At 40.2% G+C, this 24,615-nt stretch overlaps 1 protein-coding gene across 4 annotated transcripts in view; it reads right to left on the bottom strand.

Moving 5' to 3' along the window:
• The window catches only part of PPP1R12A (protein phosphatase 1 regulatory subunit 12A), a 112,734-nt gene extending 88,489 nt beyond the window's left edge, over positions 1-24,245 (bottom strand). For all 4 annotated transcript variants that reach the window (XM_053977374.1, XM_053977377.1, XM_053977376.1 and 1 more), the window contains exon 1: positions 23,915-24,245. In XM_053977374.1, the coding sequence (XP_053833349.1) occupies positions 23,915-24,151 (237 nt within the window). In that variant the 5' untranslated portion in view covers positions 24,152-24,245. The remainder of the gene's footprint in view (positions 1-23,914) is intronic.
• Between the last annotated feature and the right edge of the window lie 370 nt (positions 24,246-24,615).

Genomic DNA, 24,615 nt, shown 5'->3' with positions numbered 1-24,615 from the left:
ACCAAACAAAAAAAAAAAAAAAAAAACAAACAAAAAAAACCCAAAAAAAAACAAAAAAAAAAAAAACAAACCAAAGCAGAAAAACTAAGCAGTGTGTAGCCAAACAAGATCCAGAACCAGTTTTATTACAGAAACTGAGTACATATGTGACCGTGGTAAAAATACAAAAAAAATTACAGCTACCTTTGTGTAAAAGGTGAAACTTTAGTCTGATCTTAAATTTGGCCCTGAGGCTAAACACATTTGAAACCTATTCACCAGACTGAATCAGGAGCCACCTCTACTCACATTTGGAATTAATTTGGTTAACATTCCCCCAAATTAAAAACATTCCTTAAGAAGCTATAGATTTATGTAATTTTATCAACAGAGGAGAGCTAAGACTAGCTCTCAGGATCGCGTCATGGGGTGGACATGCAGCAATTTAACGGACTGCTCAATTGGTTATATCAGTATTTTAGAAGTTACTGCTCTCCAACTGCAAGGTCATCTACCACGTGACTTGCCAAGTGAACTAATTAAACTCCCCTATGCAAGAGTGAATGGGCATGGGAATGTACAGGAGCTGTCAACAGGATATGGGAATGCACAGGAGCTGCCTACTTGTGCTTAAGTAGGCATTTAGTCTACAATAACAACAGCACACTAGTTCACTGGATCTATACCTCCGTCTAAAGTAAATGCCTTCTTAGTTCAGAAATATGTACCATTATACCAAGCTACTTCAGATAACTTCAGAGTAGCTACAACTATATTTTTGCTCTGCAGGGTATCAATTTGCTAAAAGCACATTTTACAAGGTCTTAGACTCAAAAAGCCACATATATGGGCTCTCCTTAGAAGAAATCTTTAAGGGCAGAGACTGCCTCTGTGGGATGACTCAGCTGGGATGCTGAGGTTTTGTTTGAAAGGACTGTATCAATACAATTCTAGATTAAAATTCACTACTTATCAGTCCTGCACTGAAGCAATAAATATAACATTAACACTCCTGTCTTTAGGAATGGCACAGAAAATACCTACTACTACTGCTGTGCTGAGGATTTATTAATTAGATTGAATTAGGTTAGGCAAAAGATGACACAGACATATGAATATCACAAGCACTCCTCTGTGACACACTAGAGAGCAAGAGTGAGAAGGAAATGAGATGGCAGGTGAGTTTTTGCCTTTCCATGTTAGTCTGGGCTATAGTTTATTTTCTTCCCATGGAAATCATTAATGTCTGAGACAGAACAGGTTGCTAAAAGGGTCACATACTTTGCAATTAAACATCTTAAGCTGCAGTGCACAAGATGTGGGACTCTACACAAACAGGAGTTGATGCTGAACAGTGACTCTGGGCCTTCTTATCCAGTCACTAGCAGTCATTAGCTAATAATGTTAGAATCACTTCATATCTTCCCCTTTCCTCATTCCACTCCTGCTGCCCAGGAATAGTGAGATGGTAACTGATTATCAACAAAATTCAGCCCACCAGTCTTCACGACCATTTAGGAAAAAGAATGTAAATTCAGATCAGAGAAAATCAAAAGTTTTAATATGTGATTTTGAAGTTTTAAGCCTAGTAAGATCACAAAGGTAAAGCATTCTTCAAAAACCTACAAACAGCTGACCTTGAACACATGTTGGGGCAGTGCTCATCCTCATTTTAGTCACAAAATTGCATCTCAACTGCAGAGGACAGTTGTGAAAGAAGATATGTGGCAGAATGCAACACTCACTTTCTGAGCTCAAAGTAGAAGTTCAGATCCAGACTACTTGAATCCAAATCAAGTCACTTTCTAGTCAAGAAACTTCCAGTAACTTTGCAGTTGTTCTCTGTATCTCCATACAATATAGTTTTATTGATATACTCATCAATAAAATATGCATATATCTGCACTAAAATCAATGTACATGTCGAGTTTCAGAAGAAAAAAGTTTAAGATGGTAATGAGAATCAACTCCCACAGTCTTAATGAAAAGCAACAGGACATAGACACATTTATAAATGGATAAGGTCATTAACCAAGCTGAATAAAACTGAGCTGTCCTACATGAAGATGGGAAGCAAAAACAATGGTGACACAAAATACACCATCTTGCTGCTCTAGGGTTTGCATTTAACCACACTATTCCAAAAGCAGAGCATATCATTATGTAACAGACCAGAAAAAGTACTTTGATAAGTACCACTGTAAAACAGATTTAGGTATTACTATAATAGTTCCTTTTACTAAGCAACTCATTTAGCTAAAACAGATGCAACCCCTGCACTTGGATATGAGTTGTTTATTGTTATAGAGAAGGGAAATCTAGAAAGATGTGTTAAAGTTATAGCTATAGTTCTGGAGAACCTAGAAGATATAATTTTAAACTTGATTATTGAAAAAGTGTACCAAGGGCTGTAGAGTTTGGCCACAAATCTGCAAGCCTTACAGAAAATTCTACTGAAGTTGTGGTATTTAGAGAAGCTTAAGTGTTTCCAGGAGTAGAAGCAAGATCCAATTCTTCAGTCTTTTTCTCACTACTTCTATGGCAGAGCCGTATAAAGACTTATAAAGAAATTAATTATTGTTTCTTACACAAGCATTGAAAATTGAGGTTTTTAGATTAAGGTGTCAGGCATTGATTCATAATGTTCTTAAAAGTGATCAACAATAGTTGGTGAAGAAGTTATCAAGTGTAACATGAATTTATGCAAAAAAGGGGCTCACTGTGTTAATTTTCCCTATGCTTTAAATTGCTGTGTCCAGGTGTTTGTGGAGTCTAACAAAGAGATTAGAAAACTGTTGGACTGAAATGTGGCCAGTGCCTATAAAGGTATACCAAAACCCTTGCTCCAGAACTTCCCCATTCTTATTTAGGAAGCTAATGCTATCTAGGGAAGAAGTCTATGCATGCTTGTGCCTTAAACCATCTGCATAATGGACACAGCATTCATGCAGGAGCCAGCATCAAAGACTGGATGTGGGAAGGTAAAAAAAGGAAAACTCAGAATCATCACTTTGAAAAAGATGTGATTCTGTGTTTAATTTTTGCTTCCCCTTGAGAAACCTGACAACAAAGCCAGTTTTCTGTAATTTAGAGCTCATTTGGATGTCATGAAATCAGGAGTTAATTCCTGCCATGTTATTTATAAACATATTTTGAGAGCACTGAGGTAACAAAAGAAGTATCTATAAAATAAATGTCTACCCAATTGCAATGTGCATTACAACACAAGTTCCAAGTACTGTTTTGGTAGGTACCTCTATAAGTCCAGCTACAGGCCTAGCAAGTAATACTGCAGAATATGACTATGTAGTTTAGAAAGAACATTGTTTACTAGTTTTAGCTTGGGCAAATGTATAGCTAGAAGAGCTTGAATTAAACAAGAATCCAAGGAAAGAAGCACCTTATTGTTGATTTGATTAATATCATTCTTTATATGAGACATCTATGAGCTAGCCTCATTCAACTATGAAGTAATGACTCTCTAATTACAGCAATCTTCCCTATTAATGCTTAATATTCAAAATTACCCTGTACTTAAGGTCTTGAACTGAAGATATGAGGTCTAAATGAAGGTTAAATGTGGAACTGCAATACATTATTTATCTTGCTCATAAGGAAATGGCTTATTTCTTTCATTTGCAAATTGATTTATATCTCAGAACTCTGGCATGAAGACTAGTACCAGAGAAGCTGAACAGTTGATGGCCCTTGTGTTACCAGCAACCTCCTCATGACTCCAAAGAAGCACACAGCTGTTGGCAGAAGACAAGCAAACTGGCACCAGCCTTATTCTTCAGGTGTCATTTATAAGCAGGCAGCGTGAGTCTCCTCAGTTAAACTGTACCTTAATCTCAGATGACTGTACTGTGTTGTCTTATGGCTCGTGAACTAAGGTAGTAGTAGACCCATCCTAGCACACCAAAGTATGAAATCTATTTGGCAAAACTGGGAAATTTTACTAAAAATGACACTTGAGCAGTACAACTGGAAAACCAGAAGTACAGGATTATCTTCAACCTCGTTTATGAAGTGCTTAAACTTAGCTTCTGTTTTAAGAATTACTTTTTGCCTTTTAGCTAATTTCTGTTCTCAACTTGTACTGAGTCATTTTTTCCATTACGGCAAGCAAGCTACTTTGTTTTTGTTGGATGCTTTAAGTCTAAGCATGTTCAGAACATCACAATTACAGAACTATAGTTAAAGCAAGATAAAATTTGCTGAAATTAACAATTCAAATGAGATTGAACCAAGAGTTACAGCCCATCTATTAAAAAAAAAAATCTTTTCAATACTTTAATATCAGTATACAAAATTTAACCCATTCCTTCTTTGCCCTTAAGTAACACATAGCAACAGCTTTATTACCTCTTGGATCAATTTTAGAGACCCAACTTTTAGATCTTTTTACCAGTAGAGATCTTAACTTATACCATCTCATATGCAAGAAGGTAATCAATTGTGTAATTTTAATTTATTACTTTAGGATCTTGGGTTTATATAAATGAAAACTTAATAAAAATCAGAGACTGCTGAAAGGTCCTCTCTGTCACATTAGAAATAAAGTCTTTGAAAGCAAGACAGCATTTTTTTTCTTTAATAACTATTACATTAAGTGTGTGAAGACACTATTACAAAAAAAATTTACATTTTGCAAGATCAGATAATTTCACACAATAGCATTCCTGTTTCCAAAAAAAAAAAAACCAAAATGTTTACAGGTTGGAGTAAAGTTACCCTAAGGAAGTTGAATAATTATGTCTACCAAACTACCCAAATTAATCAGATAGGTTTAAAAAAAAAAAAAAAACCAAAAAAAACCCAAAAAAAACCAACCAAAAAAAACAAAAAACAAACAAAAAAAAACAAACCAAAAAAACCCCCAAAACAAACAAACAAACAAACCACCCAAAAAACCCCTGCAAAAAACCAAAAACACCACAAAGCAAACACCAAGCAGCAGCTCAGGACCTGTCAACAATTTCCCACCCTCTGGTACTACTATAGTGCCCCTCAATTCACCAGTTACAGATACAAATATAGTACAATCTATATTTGACAGAATGGTATAATAACAAAAAAAAAAAAATCTCAAAAAGAATCAAATATTAAAATGCAGCAAGCATACTCCATGTATTTGACGGTGTTCTTCCCAAACTTCATACACATCTTCCACTATGATGCACTGTAGAGCAGGAACGATGTCTTCAGAGGTCTACACAAAGCCTAGAACAAGCGAAGCCACTGTTTCATTAGGAGTTTCTGCTGTGTCTCTATGTCACACCCATTATGAGAGAAAAGCCATTGAATACAGCAGTTACCACATAAATTCCCATATTACTGTAACAACTAAGACCAGGATCTCCTGAAAGATCTATAACCACATCTATGGAGTAATTCAGGTTTTCTGGAAGAGATGTCTGCTTCAGTAGCCAAAAAGCTACCAGAGTACAGAAAACGTCAGCAGTGTCTCCAAAAAGTACTAAAAACAAAACAAGAAAACCAGACAGACAAGCATTAGTTGGCATACCAGCAGAAGTCCTGATCTCCCCAAACAATACTCCTGAAGAACTATATTGGGCATCTATATTTCTGTAACCAATTCAAAGAATCATTATTCAATGCAGACAATCTAAATCATACTTTCATTAAAAAAAAAAAAAAAAAGCCACAGCAAAAAATACCTTCTGTTAAAACTCATTTCTCATCAAGCCAGTGTGCCCTGGCACCTCTCAGTCACCCGGTCACGTGTCATTAAAAAAAAAAAGTCAAAAGACAATGTAAGGCAAGACTGCTGCAAACTCTAGGAATGTAAGATAACCCATGTATTAAATAAACATTTGCTTACTTACACAGCACTAAAGTTAACAACTGCATTTTACATTTCTGCTTTGTGGAACAAAGCATGCTCTGCTATTAAAAAAAACTTGTTACTCTCTTTTTGTAACAAACCTTTTCTGCTTGGTATGCTACAATTCCTCTCTTCCACTCATTTCTCTGCTTCCTATGCCATGCTTTTCAGGAATTAAGACCACACTTCTGTCCAGACTAACTTTGCAGTAGGTGGAAAGATTACAACACATGCCTACCTACCTGCCAAAAAAAGTAAGCCCTGAGATCCAGGTATAGATTGAGCAAAGACATCCCTGATCAGCAGACTGAAGCCTGAATGCTTGCATTTAGGCTGGAGAGAAACTCCTTGCTTGGACTGATTGAAACAGGAAAGACTACACCACATGCTATCAAGGTCAATGTAATATCAAACAGCATTCTGAAACTGCTGGCTAAACAGACATAGGAAAAAGATTTGTAAAGCAAAAATAATTTTATTCCTTCTGGTAACCTTGGGAACAGAAAAAACTAGGGCACCAGAATACAGCAAGAAACAGAAGATTGTTTTGTAGATAACTATAGTAAGCATCCCATCTCTAGTTACGTACTTGGTTCCATGGCTGAGGATTTGAGGAAGTCAGAATTCCTTAGGCCCTAAAAATCAAAATCCTCAAAATTCAGATTAAAAAAAAAAAAAGTATTTTAAAGTAGAAGAAAATCCCTCATTTTTATTTCACCTAAAAGTAAGCAGACAAAGGCTAAGCAAATATCCTCCAGATAATTCAGTGGCAGAAGTAGTAACCCCTTCCACCAGACACTCAACAGCCAGCATCTAAAGGTACTTTATATACAGGCCACCTCATAACAGAAAGTAGTACCATGCTCACTGTGTCTACCACTTGAGAGCTAAATCAGAAAGGTTGTACAACTGGAGCAACATCAGATTTTGTCTTCAAGGACCAGCAGAAGTTTTTGGGTTGTGTTTTGTTTTTTTGTTTTTTTTTTTTTTTTTTCTCTTTTACATCATTTTTGGCAAATCACAGCTCTATTTTGTCTTTCATGTTCTTAATGGTCACCCAAAAAGCACCTTCCACCAAAAAGAATTCTTAGTGTGATCTGGTTATTGGGAAAGATTTTGCACCTTTCACAGCATTAGCTGGGTGGTTTTTGCAGCCTTAGGGCACAACCACAAAAGCCTTTTTTTCTTTAAAGGCAAAGTTTCAGTATGGCTACCAGGAATTCAGATTAAGGAGGCTGCATAATTTTTCTTCCAATTTATGTAGGATCCTTGGGAACATGTTAGCAGAACTGTTTGGTGGTTTGCCTGCATATATTGCCTGCTTTGCTTCTGCCTACAAGTCAGATTTTTGTCAAAAACTAAACCTAAAGTAGTGCTAGTTGCAAGCCTCCATGACAACCTAAAATATGCAGCAAGCTTTCACACAAACTAAAAATTTCTACAACAGTTAAATGATGGTTTTATAAGTTTAAATAAGTAGCCCCCGGGAACAGCAGAGAACACTAGCAACTAATACAATTTCACCCAGTTTTTGTCTTCAATTTCCAAAGCTAAACTGAGGATAAAACAGTAGATCTTTCATCTAGGCAGTACATTTAATTCTGAGCCACAGATTTCATGGAAGTGTCCTTTTAAGCATATAATTTGTCACTTCTACATTCAATAGGCTTTTTAGCTCAGCAATTCCACACCAACCTCTACAACTGCAGGTGATCAGCATCACTGCTGCATGAAAATGTACATATTTGTACATCCTGGTTTCCTGCCATTCAATCAGTAAAAGCTGATTCAGTGCAAATAAACACTAACTCCCTAAAACAGCAGCCATGGAAGTAGAGGTTGGGGAGTAGCAAGAGTTTGTTGTTTTAGGAGAGGAAGTTAGAAGCAGTAAAGGAAAGTAAGAATTACAAAGAAAAGACTTATGTGAAAAAAGAAAAAAAAACTTTGTATAGAAAGCAGTGCCTTCATAAAAATACTTCCTGACTTCTTGGAAAAAAAATCACAGATTGAAAGCAAGTGGCAAATACAAAACTCAACTGTCATTTGGTTTTTGAACAGAAGAATAAAGTTATGAGTTTGCTTCAGTATTTGTCTCCTGGAATTCACAGCTGCTTGGCTCCAATTTCCATCTGCAAAATGGATAATTTCCATTTTAGGAGACCAGCTTGCAGGAGGTCAGAGCCATCTGGCTATACTTGATTACACATCACAGTTGGTTACAAGCTGAAGGAGCTGCCTGTGCCAGTACATGCACAAAATAAAATCTAAGTTCAACAAAGCAAGTTCAACAGGACTTCATCAACTGAGGCAAAAGTTACCCTGAACTTTACTTCTGAAATTCAACTGCTACTGGAGAATTTAATATCTACTTCTAGCAGTTTTAGCTCAAATGCTGGATGAAATCACAAACTAAATAATCCCATATCACAGTAATGGAGAGCCAGGATTTTGACTTCACACATTCAAAGATTTCTCTATCTCCAAATTCAGTGGCATGTACAAGTCGTACATTTACCAATTAGCAAATGCAGAACATCTATTCTTCTCCTTCCCCGCAATCCTTTGCAGGAAATTGGGGAAAAAAAGGATTAGTGATTTATGGTGCTCAGTGGAATACAACTTGTTGCAACTACTGGCAAAATATAGGGAAGAATTATGGCAATACAGAAAATTCAGAATTATTAATTGTACGTGACACTTATATTGAAATCACAGGTCAAACCCAACACTAACACTAAAGTAGAGAAGTCCAAATACTTCTAAAGCTAAGTAGACAAACAAAACCATTATGTGTTTGCTCTGATCTATAACCTTCTGATACTTGCCTATGAAAGATACTCATTCCTGTTGCAAAAATGCAACTTTTCTTGACCACAGCTGCTTGTAACTATATCACCTTCAGCAAGAGGTTTCCAGTAAGCTTTCCTCAATACTTCAAGTCCTACAGCCTTTACCATAACCAGTTTAATCCGACCTTTTGCACTATTTCAGTGAGATGAAGCACATCCCTTTGATTCTTCCTTTTCTGGACATTACCTCTGACAGAGACAAAGGAATACACTTGATGGCAAGTCAAAAGCCTCACATTTAACAAGCCTCAGAGTACACACTGAAATCCAAGACAGCAAAGCAGCCACGCTGACTCAATTGCAGAAACTCATCCCTTGCTGGTTAAAGGGAGGATTCTCTTATCATGACACACCAGTCCATTCAGCCAGTACATTACAGTCCTGCTGCATTTTTCAGTTCAGACACTGTGCCCAGTGTAATTTTCAAATTAAAAGCTACTCTCATTTCCTCCAGCCCCCTTGCAGAGAATGGGGCAGACACATTACCTTTCCCAAGTTGTTCCAGAAGACCCCATCACTCTGCTACTCATCAGCCTCCCACAGCATACTCCTGGAAAAGCTGGCAGCCCATGGCTTGGACAAGTGCACCCTTTTACTGGGTTAAGAACTGGCTGGATGGCTGGGCCCAACTAGTGGTGGTGGATGGTGCTGCATCCAGCTGGTGGATGTTCCCTGGTGGCATCCCCCATGATCAGCTTTGGGCACAGTCCTGTTTAGTATCTTTACTGATGATCAGGATGAGGGGATTGAGTCTACCATTAGGAAATTCACAGACAACACCAAGGTGTGTGTGTGTGTGTGTGTGTGTGTGTGTGTTGATCTGCAGGAGGCTAGGAGGGCTCTGCAGAAGGCCCTGGGCAGGCTGGATCCATGGAATGCATCCAGTGATTTGAGGTTCAGCAAGACCAAGTGCCGTGTCCTGTACTTTGGCCACAACAATCCCATGCAGCACTACAGGCTGGGGACAGGGTGGCTGGACATCAGCCAGGCAGAAAGAGACCTGGGGGTACTGATTAACAGCAGCTGAACACGAGCCAGCAGTGTGCCCAGGTGGCCAGTGGCATCCTGGCCTGTATCAGGAATAGTGTGGCCAGCAGGACAAGGGCAGTGATTGTTCCTTGGTACTCAGCACTGGTGAGGCTGCACCTTGAGTGTCATGTCCAGTGCTGGACTCCTCAGTTTCGGAAGGATGTTGATATGCTGGAGCGTGTCCAGAGAAGGGCAACAAGGCTGGTGAAGGGTGTGGAACACCAGTCCACTGAGGAGCGGCTGAAAGACGTGGGGATGTTTAGCCTGGAGAAAAGGCTCAGGGGAGACCCAATCACTCTCTACATCTCCCTGAACAGAGGCTGTAGCCAGGTGAGGGTCAATCTCTTCTCTCAGGCAACCAGGGACAGGACAAGAGCACACAGACTCAAGCTGCAGCAGCGGAGGTTTAGGCTGGACATTAAGAAGAAATTCCTCACAGAAAGGGTCACTGGGCATTGGAATGGACTGCCCAGGGAGGTGGTGGAGTCACCATCTCTGCAGGTGTTTAAGGAAAGACTGGATGTGGCACTTAGTGCCATGACCTAGCTGAAAATGGTGGTTTAAGGTCATGGGTTGGACTGGACCGCAAAGGTCTTTTCCAACCTAGTTGATTCTGTGATCACATATTAGGAAGAACTTCCCTCCACTCCTTATTCTCTGCTAAACTGGCAACAGTATTGCTGTTGTATACATATAGTGTTTTAGGCAAGGAGGGAATCATATTTATCCTCTAAGAAATTGACAACTTTCTGCAGTATTGACCACAGTGGTTACTAACTTCTTTCCAAATATTTGTTATCACAGAGTCAGGTTCCACCGATAAAATTCAAGCCTAGAATGCACTGTCTAGAACTTTAAGTCCTACATGCAGAAAGCAAGAAGACTGCAGAACCCCTCACCACCACACCGTGCCTAAACTGGATGTACTATCTGCATCTTAACCTAAGCTTTTAAGAAAGATTATTGTATGCAACTTCTAAAGCCAGAGCATTAATAAAACTGGACTTCACCCTGACACACCTACAGGCTGGTCAGAGAGATGATTGAGAGCAGGTCTGTGGAAAAGGAATTGGGGTGATGTTTGCTGAAAAACTCAGCTTGAGTTGTCAGCACACCATTACAGCCCAGAAGGCAAACCATACCCTGGGCTGTGTCAAAAGGAGTGTGGTCAGCAGGTCAGGTGAGGAGATTCTCCCCCACTACTCTGCTCTTGTGAGACCCCATCTGGAGGGTGTGTGTAGTTCTGATGCTCTCAACATAAGGGCATGAAACTGTTGGAACAAGCCCAGAGGAGGACCCCAAAGTTGGTAAGAGAACTGGAGCATGTCCCTGGCAGGCCAGGTTGAGAGAATCAGGGCTGTTAAGCACAGAGAAGAAAAGGCGGCATGGAGACCTCATAGCAATCTTCCAGTACCTAAAGGGGGCCTTTAGGTAGCTGGAAAGCTGAAAAATGACCTTTTGTCAGGAACTGTAGCAATAGAAATAGGAGTAATGGGTACAAATAGAAAGATGTGAAATTTAGACTAGATGTTTAAAGAATTTTTTTTTACTGTGAGTGCAGTGAGACACTGGAACATGCTGCCCAGGGAGGTTGTAGATGACCCAGCCCTGACAGTATTCACAACCAGTTTTGGTAAGGCTTTGACCAACCTGATCTAGCAGGAGGTGTCACTGCCCATGGCAGGGATTTGGTTGGGATTAGATGATCTTTAAGGTCCCTTCCAACCCTTAATATTCTATGATTATATGAAAAATAATTGGGATTAAGGAGATAAATACCTTAACAGAGTCATATATTCTCAGTGAATCAAGAGTCATCAGAAGTGCCAAAAGCATTTCACAATCTACACTCTGAGGTTGACAAAAGCCAAAGTATATGGAAATCTTTAATTTACATACTTGGCTTTACAGGAACAATTCCTTGTATTCTGCAATTAAGCAAAGTTAAAACATTCCAGAGAGAGAAATTTATAATGCACCCATGGGTTTGGGGGTATGGAGAGTCATCTTAGGTGTCCTAACAAGGAGGAAGAAAAGCAGACATCTAAATATCATGTGTCTCAATGGTTGCTGATAGTACTAAAGGAACCAACCCTCATCAGACCTTTCTTGGAGAAAGAAATCAAAGCAGGGCATATGGTGGATTTCTATAAATACCAGCACCTTGTTAAGGTCTCTATAGATAAAGACTTGAATTTGGAGACTGCTTCTATAATTCTAAAAGCACCAAAAGCTGCTTATTTATTAAAAGCTACAAGGCAGATGGATTTGATTGTCAAAAATCCAGTTTCTGTAACATGAATAGACCAAGGTGACAGGAGGACAGAAGAAGAGAAAGGGGAGCAATTTACCTGGATTAAAAAAAAAAATCCTACCTTTATCACTGTTCTATCTTAGGATCAGAAGATTGTTTTTTAGCCTGTGTTTCCCAATGCCCATTTTCATCTAGGTCACAGAACTTCTTAAGAAGATAAACTCATGCAACTGTATGTAGTAATATGGGTCTCATGAACCACAGCTACCAAAAGTACAGAAGTATTGCTAAAAAGTTAGTGATGTCACTCCTAGTTAAGTGACACTCCTCAGCTTTACAGCCTACTATGAGCTCAACTGCAGAACAGCTGAAGCCAGATTTTAAACCATTTTTGTTTTAAAAAGTGAGGATTCTGACTTAAAGTTTAAAACCCAAGTAATACTTGCAGTTTAAGCTGCAATGAAGCAGTCCAAATCAGTTGACTTAGGCTGTTTGAATTCTGCACAAGCACCCTTCAAGTAGTAATAGAATTCAAAGCATCAATTATCAAATACATTAACAGCAGCAAAACACGACAAAGCAAAATGAATAGGCAAAAAAAGCACCAAGAAATTTCTTCCATATTTAAGTCATTTAACTTGGCAATATAAAATAAAATTAGATAATTGCAGAGAAGGAATTAAAAGGGCCCAAACTCCTACAAGAAATGAAAGAACAAAGTCTTTCAAATGCTGACATGAGAGTTTGTCTTGAAAAGACAAAGTACTTGTTAAAATATGTGCAGGTAAGAAGCTATTGTGATACAAAACCCTTGGAGGATCTCCCAGATGGGGGAAATTACACATCAGCTCTTAAGGCAAACACTTCAGTCATATCTCTGTGTAGTTGATGAGAAATGATGTCACTGAAGAAGATGGTTCTGATGCCAAGGTTTCTTAACAGAAAGTTACTTTTAAGTACTATTTGGTCTTTTATTTGAGTCCCAACAGTTTGCCTGCCTTCAGCTTTCACTGATGCTTTTATTTATATGCTGTGTTTTGGAAACAAAAAAAAAAAAAAATCCACCACACACACAAGAAACAGTAACAAAAATCCTAAAAACAAACTTAAAATGAAAAGTATTTTTAATAGGACTACTATCATGCAAGCTTTTCTATGCCAGAGCTTTCTTGGTTTTGTTTTAATCCAGCATATGCACCTGATATGGCAGGTGTCTTATTCTTAAAAAGGATGCCAAACCATAATTGGCAGCAACAGCTTTTGAAACTCACGATCTTAATAATCACACATTTTGTTTTAGTAGTACCTTTCCTAGCTTTTGCAAAGTCTTCCTAAGTCAAACTGAAGCTGTCATCTTCCCTTGGGAACTGCTCCATACACATCCAGAAAAATTCTTGTTTCCATGTTCCTTGTGCCATAGAACCTACTAATGATTAGGCTCCCGAAAGTTATGATACTTTGTTTACACGAACAGCAATTGTCACAAAAGTAGGCTTCTTGCAGCAAAAAATTCTAATAGTGCTCATCTCCAGCAGTCACATCTTAACAGCTACTTGAGCTTGCAAATGCTATTTGCTATAATTACAATTGACACGTTTTTTACTATTACAGAGTACAGCAACCTCCTCAATTGCTGAGAAAACCACTGAGAAAGAGCTCTCCCACCCCCAGACCTTACATGGCTAAGTGATAAAACACTTTGCAAAATATATAATGTATCTTCTGTCATTCATACCAACTTTTTCCCTGTTTTCCTTAAAACTGATAGTTTTAAAATCACCACTGCTGTATTTACCTAGAGCTATAGATAAGACTTGTTTCTACAGTAATTTCATGAGCTTTCTTAGGAGTCATGTTCGATAGATCCTGCCAAAGCCCACCTTCAATATTTAGTAAGTCTATTACAAGTGTTAAGTACAGGAGACACTAGACCTGTTAAGTCACTCCTCTGCAGAGATGCAGGAAAGCTGTTTCTCTTCCTAAGTGTACAAATACCTGATAAGCACTGTGATATACAAGCATCAGTGTTCACTAGTTCACTATCACTATTGAGCACGTACAAACACAGCTATAGAGAGACAAGTGCCAAGCATTTGGCTAAGCTTGTTTGCAAGGAAGTAGACAATGAGTGACCAAAAAGCCATGTCCAGAGAGGTTCATAAACAAAAAACCACTGACAGTCCCAATGCTAGCACAACTCACCCCCTCTGCTCTGTTATATTCAGAAACCAAGAAACTGTCATTACACAGAAATTCTTCTTTCTGAGGTAAGCACTACACTTCTATTTTCTACTGAGGAGATGAAGTGCAGGCTCCTCATTAAAAAAAAAAAAAAAAAAAAAAGGACCTAAAATAATTCAATTTGCTACAGTAGCTGAATAAAATAAAAGTGGTGGGAAATTGTGAAGTTTGCCAAGCTTTATAAAGACATTGTTTTATATGATTGGATAGAAAAGAGATTATTGCTTATCAGGAGTCCAGATTTGGCCTGCAGACACAATGCTATCACCCCAATTTTCAGTCTTCGTTTTGGATAAAACCTAAGGTAATTCACGTTGCCCAAATTTTCAACAGGTTAAAGCACCATGTTTAAAAACAGATTGGCAAAACAACTTAAAGAGCATTGACTTTTCATAAAAATATAAATAAAAATAATAAATAACTTAATGCTGCAACGACAATAAGCAGGGTTACTTATATTTTCTAGAATACAGGACTAGTTGTCATAATTTATACTGATTGAAGAAATAATACAAGTAGTTTCAGATTGTTTCATCTCTGGGATGAAAACTGATTTATTTTGATAAAATTATTAACTTAATTAAGCTTACTTATTCAAGTATAATTGCATCTATTTGCAAACACACTGCAAGCAGCAACACTTTTGTTAAAACTTGGGACAACATGCTTTACAGCCTTAAAATAACAACTTTTCCACTTCAGTAAGAAAAGGGTAGTTTTTCAGTCAAGAGCACTAAAGCAAATATCAGGATATTTGTAAGCTGAAAGTTTCAAAGCCATAGGTCTGAGATGCTATTCCAGTTACAAAAGGGGCCCACAAGGATCAGCTTTGACAGAGGAATGCAGCTCCTCAGTGAAAGCTTCATCTAAGTTAACTGTTTCATAAGGCAGCACTGACCATACATATACAGTGTACATGCTTGTCAGATATATTCACCTTGGTTACGAGATGAAGATATTGTTATTTTGCCTTAGACAAATACTTGCTTCAAGTGTGAAATTTTAAGAAAAACTAGCAAGGTAAGTTCATCCCATAAGATTGGAGATTTGTTAGAATTACTAACAAACAGGTTTCATGTTAACATTCACCTCAGTCCTTCTGTTAAAGAACAAAAAAAAGAAAACCCTAGGAAATTGAAAAAACAAGAGATCTATCTATCAGATTCACAGCACAAAGCTAACACTTGCAAGTAATTCCCTGATGTAAAAGAAACCTCAAATACTCAAGAAGTGTATCTATACAGATATCTCTGGTTACTCTTCTAGCTTCACAGTCAGGGCAGTAAAACAAACTCCAAAACTAAACAATCATCCCAGAACTAAAACTTGTATAATAATCACCACTGGCTGGCTAACTGATCACATCAAAGCAAGCTGTCATAGCTCCAACTCAAGACCCTGAACTACAACCATAACATGGGAAAATCAATCAAAGCATATTTCAGACTGAACTAAAAATAATTAAAAAAAAAAATCAGCGAGACATGGCCCTATTGAATGTTTTAGGGCTACAACCATTTCTAACAATAGCTTACAGATAATTCCATATTAGAATCAATGGTCATGTGCTAGTTATAGATCAAATTTAAGCATTCAGAAACTATAGTAGTATAGGAACTATTTATTTGCCATCTTGAAGATTCTGTGTGTAGGCTCAAAATGAGGCTACATTTGATTCTCAGGGGCTTCACCCTCTTTTTAAAGCCAACTCCACACTTCACTCTGTTTAACAGACCTTTAGAAGCCGCTAGCCGAACAAATATATTGCTAAAGGGGCGAGTGCTAACACCACTCAGGCATAAATGGGAAATAGTCTTGTTCAAGGACTTAACCATATTGCTCTAATTTTGGTTTTGTCAATGAACCGGCAAAGATTCAGTGTTTCCAGGATAAGCACAGTGGCTGATTCAGTGTGCTCAATAACTGAAACACAAGAGCTGGGTACCAGGTCTTGTCAAAGCAATACATTAAAAAAACCCCAAAAACTCAACAATGCTTCCCCCCACCAAGTACCGTGATCATCTTTTGCCTTCTTGTGTTCTATCTTACAGACTTGAAATTACTAGAAAGGAAACAACTGAGGAATGGTGCTACTCTTATGCCACGCTTTCCATTGACTGTCATTTCAGTAACGCATATAGGAAAGTAAAGGAGCTTGGAATGTCTCCACCCATCCAGCAGCATCAGAGGCTGACCAGCTTAGGGATGGCTCCACTGCCTTACAGCTGCATTCCAGTTTGCATTTTACAGTCGTCAAGATCAGTGAAGAAAAATATACTGTTGGGCACCGAGAAAACATTTGTTAGGCAAATGTCCTCATATGCTGCATATCTTATCTTACTTGACATGATCTATATTTATACTACAAGACAGCAGTAATAAGATGCAATTTATAGTTTCTTGGCTGCAAGAATCCTAGAAAGGTATTGTAGTCGTGCTACAGTTGTTCAAAACTACCTCCACGTTGCTTTCAGAGCATATTAGTTCATCTAAGTCCAACCCATCTGGACATATCCTTGGATAAAATTTTGGTATTTGCTAGAACAGGTCACGTTCCTCAATTCCACATGGTGTAAGTCCAGCCTCAGGAAACAATTACACTGAGAGAGACTACCAATTTGCTGGGCTCTCAGTTTTTGAGAGGATTGCACTAAGTATCTTACTAGCCTAAGTAATAACTTTGAGAAAGGGAGCAACTGAGAGCATGAGCAAAGGGATAAACAAGTAAAGAACTGCACAAGAGCCTGTCAAACCATCTGTTCCAACTAAAGCACAGCATATATTGTTAAGCCTGGAACAGAGATCCCTCCAGAGTGGTAAATCTACTAGTGATTTATACTGACTGCTTCCATCTCCTAGCCTCAGAATTAGCTAACAACTGAAATTCAATAATTTGGTAAAACAGCATTCTTGCTACTACAATGTCAAAATCATAAAGGCCTTAAATCAAGTGTGTTCATATCAGTTTTATTCATACATACAAAAGCACAACTCCTCTACTCTTACAAGGTGCTTTTTAATGACTTATCATGAGAAAGTGTTCTAATAATACCAAAAATATACTAGAACACATGGAAAAACCACAGACAAAGCTGTACTATAAAAGCAGCATTAATGCTACAGTGAAATTCATATCTAGAGACCAACAGAAATTGTCCCTGAACATTAGCTTCAGTAAATACTAAAGCCCTACCAGCTGAATTCATCCTTACACTGGAATGCAGAACTCTTCCTCCATGACTAGCAAGTTTAAGAAACCTGTCAGTTACGCTAACAAGAAAACTGGTTTTAGATACTTTAAGTAATTTCTATATGCTAGAATTCACTTGGGTTCTTCTGTTTGTGCACAAGAAATACCCATAGCAATGAAAATACACAGAAATCCCAGGTTCAGACTGGACAGAAATAAAGCTAAAAAGGTGAAGAGATTGTTACTCATTTCTTTCATAAAACACCAAGAAGAACACAATTTTTTGAATACAGTATTTAAATTTCCACTATTATACTCACAGTATGTTATGGAAAATCATACCTTTTTCCCCCCTCTTCTTGCCTCCATTTCAAAGAGTAAAAAAAAATTTAAAAAATCTTAGATGACAACATCAGTAGGAAGTTAACAAGTACTTAACTGTACCATCTGAACCTAGCTACTGTAACTACAGAGAGAAAGATCTGTGGCCCAGACAAGAACCAATTACAAAAGGGAATTTAAACAAATATGCCTCTGTAGTCTAATTACTGAGTGAAGTCAACATTACATTTATTTCTGGACTAATTTTCTCTGTTTATCTTGTAGCATAGATAAATAGGGGGAAAAAAAAGCCACGATAAAAGAATAATAAAATTAGCTGAACAAATAACTCCAAAATTCTCAGTGGTAGAACATCTACAATGAGAGCATTAGGAGGTTTGGTGATTGGTAGGTTGCTTCCCCTCCAAACAGTGATACTTCAACAAAGTATACTTTACAAAACTGAGTACAAACCTTTCGGTATGAAATGAAAACCTCCTACTTGACAGTTTTGGAAAGTTAACAAGTTTCCCACATGCACCAGTATTTTCATTCTCTGAAAGAGTAATGATAGAAGTCATAGCCAGGTGGTTACTAGGATAGCTTTGAGCTAATTCCATACCTTCCCTACAGTTAGCTGTGGGGTGCTGCTGCTATGATGCAAACACTCTAGAGATTTAAGACTCTGCCAACCTCATCTTTGCTCTTAGAGCTTGATGGGCTGCAGCCCCAGCTCAAATACATGACCTGTGTTACCATTCATCAGAAGGAATATGGACAGCACAGCTGTGATGCCCTCTATCAAATTCTACGGCAAAGGAATCCAGTGCTGGTAGATTTTATGTTCCTTTTGTATCACTGGCTACAGTTTGAAAGGGTGTCGTAACAAGGACACAGTTGGTGCCAAAGGTATCCATACTCGTTACCATATCAGGTACTAAGAATATGCCACCAGAAGCCCTGACATAACTTTTCACATAAACAGTTGCAAACACTCCTGCAAAGGAAGGTACTTCTTATCTAAGAAATAAATCTCATAGAACCCAAAGAAAATAACAGAAGTAACTGTCCTTTCTCAGAAATAGTAAGCAAATATTCTGTGAAACACACAATCTTAATTAGTATTCAGGGATAAACACATCAGAGTCCTACAACAGTGGCAGTAAATTGAAATTTCTATTTAACACTGCTCTATATACAAACTAGGACATAACTATAACGTTGGTAAAACAGTCTCACCTCCACATTCAATTGAGCACCTAAAGAATTGCAGAAAAACACTATTTGATACAGAGAGATAGCCTTCAAGGAAATTTGCTTAATTAAACTGTAGTTATCACAGACAAAAAAGATGACACAAATCATTCAACAAGGAGCAGGGGCTTTCACCAACATCCCCTGTGGGTGCGCAATGATCCCCACGCACAGACAGCCAAGATAATTTCCCTTATCTTACCTCAAAAGCAGTACCCTCCCCAGAACAGGTAAGAACAGCACAGCAGGACAAGTTCTTTCCATGCTGTGTGGTGGAATCAGGCTACAGCATTCACCTTCTTCACCCAGAGAGAATGAGGCCAAAAACAAGGTTACCATATCCTAGGACTGAGCAGCCTCAAAGAAAAAGGGCAGTCAAAAAGCAGACTGCATAAATTGTGATACCTAACCACAGCCTAATCTCAGCCAGTGCTGAGGTGTGTGCAGATACTCCACACTGCACATCCGATATTCCCAGGAGAGCAATGTGCACAGGAAATCCAGCCTTCCAGGAAACTGGTGACATTGTGGTCCTTCCCCCACTACATGCAGTCTTTCTGTGGTGCTGTGCACTTTCCTGTACAAAGCTCTATGTAACTTCCAGATAAACTCCTTGCAGCCACTTAAGCAATAAACTCCAGTCAGAGCTAGTGAACTAAATTCTCTTTCATGAAAGCCAAAGAAAGCAGAAGAGAGTCCAAACTTTGAGGAATGATAGGCATTAAGCTTTCAGGATGAGAGAACTGAATCCCACTCTGAAGAAATATGTCTGCCTAAGAAGAGATCAGGTTTTATTGAAAATATTATATGGCTTCTTAAGATTATTTCAGAATATGCCACTTCTAGACCCCCACTCTTGGGACACTAATAAACTGCAAGGTCACAGTTCACCTTTGAGCTTCTTTCTTGTTTCAAGTTCCCCTTCCATTCCATTGTTAAGGCAGATTAGAAAAGCTGCATTTCAAGTTAGATCTCATCCTGCATAACAGCTGTCTGAGAGTGCAACATTCAAAACTTCCACCTGCACTGAAGTAATGGCACTGACATCTGATTGTAAAATTTAAGTTCTCACTTAAAAGTTTTCTGGTCTTACAGATAAATACACACAATATGTATATAATGCAGTTCATACACACTATCCTGCTGCAATATCCTATACTGCATATATATCTCAGAGATAGGAAAACATACGTAAGTCTTGTCCTTTTTGCTGAAGGCCTAACCTGAGGACTTGTGCAGAACAAGTTCTTAAAGCGAGCTTTGAACTCAAAATTCTGTAGAGGAATAATAACCAGTAATAACCTAATGACAATTTTTCCTCTTCAGCAAGATACCAAAGAATTTAATTAATCTGTCCTCAGATATGATGCACTCAAGTCCACTCATTTGTGCACATGCAGATATAAAACAAAATCTGCTCACTGGCACTGTCAAGAGTTGAAACAAGTACCTATATATATCCTCTCTGCTTTCCACCTCTCACCTACCAAGTCAAGTAATTGCTTTCTTTCCCGTATGCATGAAGAGAAACAATTCTACATGCAGCTCTCTGATGGTGATGGCACTCTACCCCACTGTCCTAGGTTGACTGTTTGATGCTTTTATCACCAATCGTCTGCTCTGTTTATGTTGAATAATAAGTTTTGCACCTTTAAGACTTGTTCCAGGAGTGAAGGTGGGGAGAAGAAGCGCAGAGTTTGTTTTCAGAAACTGCACTCACTCCTCTACATTCCTTCTCCTGGACTGTGTTGTCTACAAACAGACAGCGAGACAGAGCTCTCCTTTGCTTTTTAGTTAGTTTTAGCTAGCTGAGGCAAAGAAGTTCCCTGGGCTGTGGCTTTTCCTTTTCTTTGGACCTGCTCAAACCTGCTGTGGACTGAACACCAAGAAGAGCACCGGCAGCTCGCACCTGTGGCCCAGCGGGCCGGGCCTGGGCTGCGGCATTTCCAGCGCTGCAGGGACTGATAAGAGACTGAGTGAGCCGACCTGCAGCCCGGGCAAGGGGGGATATTTTTCTGAGTTTGTATCTCTTTTAAAGCAGCAAGAAGTTTCATTGTTTAATATTGTTTAGGTTTTCTTATTTAATAAACAGTTTTTTCCACTTTTCATCAAGGAAGTATTCTTCCCCGAACCGGTTGGGGGGAGGGGCCAATTGAATCTGCCTTTTAGAGGAGCCCCTTTGGGGATTCTCTCCCAAATTTGCCCTGAACCAGGACACCCACTCAGAGGAAAAGCTTAGCTAATGGCTTCAACAACAAAGCTTGATGCTCCATTAAAGACCAAACCAGAATTCAGTTCAGTTCAGAATAAAGTTCACTACAATTTCAGGATTAATGGTCCTTCCCCCTTAGCACTTCCAACGACCTGGGCTGTGAAAAATAAAACAAAGCTGAAGTCTCTTCCTATAACTGCCATATGTAGCAGGAAAATCAAAGGCTAAATATTACATTAAATATTTAATTCTATTGCTATTTCAGACATATGCATTTTCTCTCAACTAGAAAAAATAAACTGATGGAAGACAAAAAAGACACAACCCAAAAAAGTACAGTAATTTTACCTTCACTGAGATAAATTTATTTCTTTGAAAAGCAATGTCTTCTACATGGGATCTGACAGATGACACAAAACAGAAAAAACCCCAATCAAAGAACCACAAAACAACAGCACTCCATGGCAGTCTTAAACATAACAACACGGACTTGAACACAAGTACCATCAGTCAGTCAAAAGTGCCAGGAAGAATGACAAGTTTTTGAAGGGCTTCTTTTGAGAACAGATAAAGATTTTTTCCACACTGCAGCCAAATCAGATTAAATTAATTCATGTTACAGACTGCATCATGTGTGATTTGCACCTTTTATATGGCATATTAGAGAAAATAAGATTTTGTGTTAACAATGAAGTGAAACCATTCAGAGTTGTCACAGGCAGGGATTTGTTATATGTTTTTTTTATAGCAACAGGTAACTTACTGTTCTGCCTCAAGAGGATTATAACTTCACAAGTGATCTTATTTGCTTTCAGTGTCAAAATCAGAAAAGGTCTTTTGATATCAATAAAGGAGGGGAGGGGGCAGGAGGAGCATGAGCAAGAATTTTAGCAGTGATGTAAATCTTTACCTCTGTTCCCTTAGACTTTGCCCTTCCAAACCGCAAGCTGACTACTATGCACAAAAAGGGGGGGAGAATATGCTCAGAATTACCCTGAGGAAAGCTTTTTTGTATACAATATCAAAGACATTTTGAAAATGCCTTCTGGACATCAGAAAGAAAGAACGTCATCTCTTATTCTAACAATAGACTTAAACTAAACATCATCCTTCCCTACCAATGGTTGGAGTACAGCAACTTGCAGACCCAAGGATCTAACCAGTTAAGGTATGGCTTCTCATACAGAGCTCCCTGGAAGCATGAAGCTACCATAACTTGATTAGAGGAGGATAAATACAGAAAACCTTGCAATGAAGTGACAGGCTAGCCTGCAGTCAGGTAACATGTTGACAGGCTTAACCACAACACACACTCATTCTTCCAGTTCAGTTCACAACTGAAAGTAAACCAACACCCTTTACAGGGGAGCAAGTGACAACTCAGATACAGCAAACAGAGCAAAGAGTCATAGAATTCTATAGCCCATGTTCAAGAGGGGATTCTATCCAGTTCTGCAAGGCAGTTTATGTATTTCTAGAGCCTCATATACTTGAAAAACCTATATAGGATGGAGAAAACAAATTCACCATCTCATTTTTTTCAATGTAACAAACCACCTCACAACCATTTTGGGAAGATTTCTACTGATCAACCTACAACACATAAGCATTAAGATATTTTTTTAAACTACGGAACAACTTCTAAACTTAGAACAAGAAGCTAGTCTGTCAAAGATATTTTTTTGCTTTCTAGATATTCAGTGAATCTAGTATTGTGTGGAAGCTTTTGGCCTTCTAGAGAAAAAAAACTATTCAGGCAAACCCGCATTATCTCCGGATTGCCACAGCCTTTCCTTATTTGGCTAACGTTTTGAGATTCCAATCAGACTGCTATGAAGTTCAACATGCACAAAGCATCCATTTTGAGGAAACTTCACAGCCAGTTTCCAGTCCATTCCCCCCCGGCCCCAGTGAAAGTTACCTCCCTCGGCACCAATACCCCAGCCACATACCCACACCAGAACAAAGCGATATGGATTGGTTTTTTAATACTTTCCAACGCACGAAAAAAAATTTAAGACCCCTGCTCCCCTTGAAGTTCAGCTTTCACACTGCGGCGGAAGCCATCGGTAACGAAAACAAGCACCCCTTACTGATACGGGTTTCTATATAATGAACAAAACACTGGTTTCCCCTAGAAACCGGAGAGAAATAGATGATCTGTCTCTCAACACGGCCGCCCGCACACACGAGCTGGCTTTAATCGGCTCAACTACGGCGGAACCAGGGAGACGAGGGAAGCAGGGAACTACTACCGGGATGCCGGGCAAGGGGCAGCGGCAGAAGCGCCCCCCGAGGGCGGCCCGCTTCTTCTCACCTGCAGTCACCCTCCCACGCCGGGGGGCGCCTGCCTCTGGCCCCCTCAGTCCATACTGGGCAGAGCCCGCTTCCCCCAGCCCTCCAAGGGAAGCGCTGCCAAAAGGGGAAAACGAAAGAGGGTCAGTGGCACCTCCTTCCCGCCGGAGGAGAGGCCCATCCGCCCCTTCCGACGCCCTGTTCGCAGGGAGGGGGTGCAACCTCCCGCCTCTGCAGCCCCACCGGCCCGGGGCTCAGCCCGCGGCCTCCGGCCGGTCCCAGGCTGACCCTACTGCCACCTCCCCGCCCCGACACCCCCCAGCGGAGGGAGCGCAGCCGCCTCCGGCCCCTTCCTCCTCCACCTCCTCCTCCCGGGGGGGGGGGCAGTCGGCCGGCCTCGCCCCACTCCGGCTAGGGGTCCCTCGATCGGCCCAGCACCGACCTGGTGGAGAGCGGTGAGCCCGTCCACATTGGCGTAGTTGATGTCGGCACCCCGCTCCAGTAGTCGCAGCACCTCCTCGGTGTCTCCGCTGGAGCAGGCGGCCAAGAAGACGGCGCCGTCGTCAAACTTCACCTTGGTCTTCTTGCGCTTGACCACGGGCGGCTCCAGGTCGGTCTCGGAGCCGATCCAGCGCTTCAGCTGCTCGTTCCGCTTCTGCTTGGCGTCCGCCATCTTCATGCCCCGCTCGCGCCGGCCCCCTCAGCCACGGCCGCGCCGAGCGTACACTTTATACAGCCACTATCCCACAGCGCACCGCGGCCGCGCGCGCTCAGGGAGGGCGCGGGGGAGGCAGAGAGCGAAGAGGCGGGGCGGTGGCCGTCTCGTTAGCATAATCCCGCGAGATTGCCGGGGGGCGGGCAGCGGGGCGGGAGGCAGCGCGCGAGCGGAGCGGGGCTGGGCCGGGCCGGGCCGGGCCGAGCCGAGCCGAGCCGAGCCGAGCCGAGTCGAGTGGGCAGAGGGGAGTGGGGGTCCAGCCCCACCTCCGTCGGGCCGCTTCGCTACAGGCGCTGCCCGTTCCCGCCGGCGACTTCTGTCACCTGTGGCAACGTCGGTGTTTCTGCCTGCGCTGGCAAACAGGGCACGTGCAACCACTTGACTGGAAAAGAGGAAATAAATGGAGCAACATGGTTGAGGGCAATTTG

Source organism: Vidua macroura, chromosome 5, assembly GCF_024509145.1.
Source record: "Vidua macroura isolate BioBank_ID:100142 chromosome 5, ASM2450914v1, whole genome shotgun sequence".
NCBI lineage: Eukaryota > Metazoa > Chordata > Aves > Passeriformes > Viduidae > Vidua > Vidua macroura.
This window is presented reverse-complemented; position numbering and strand designations above follow the sequence as displayed.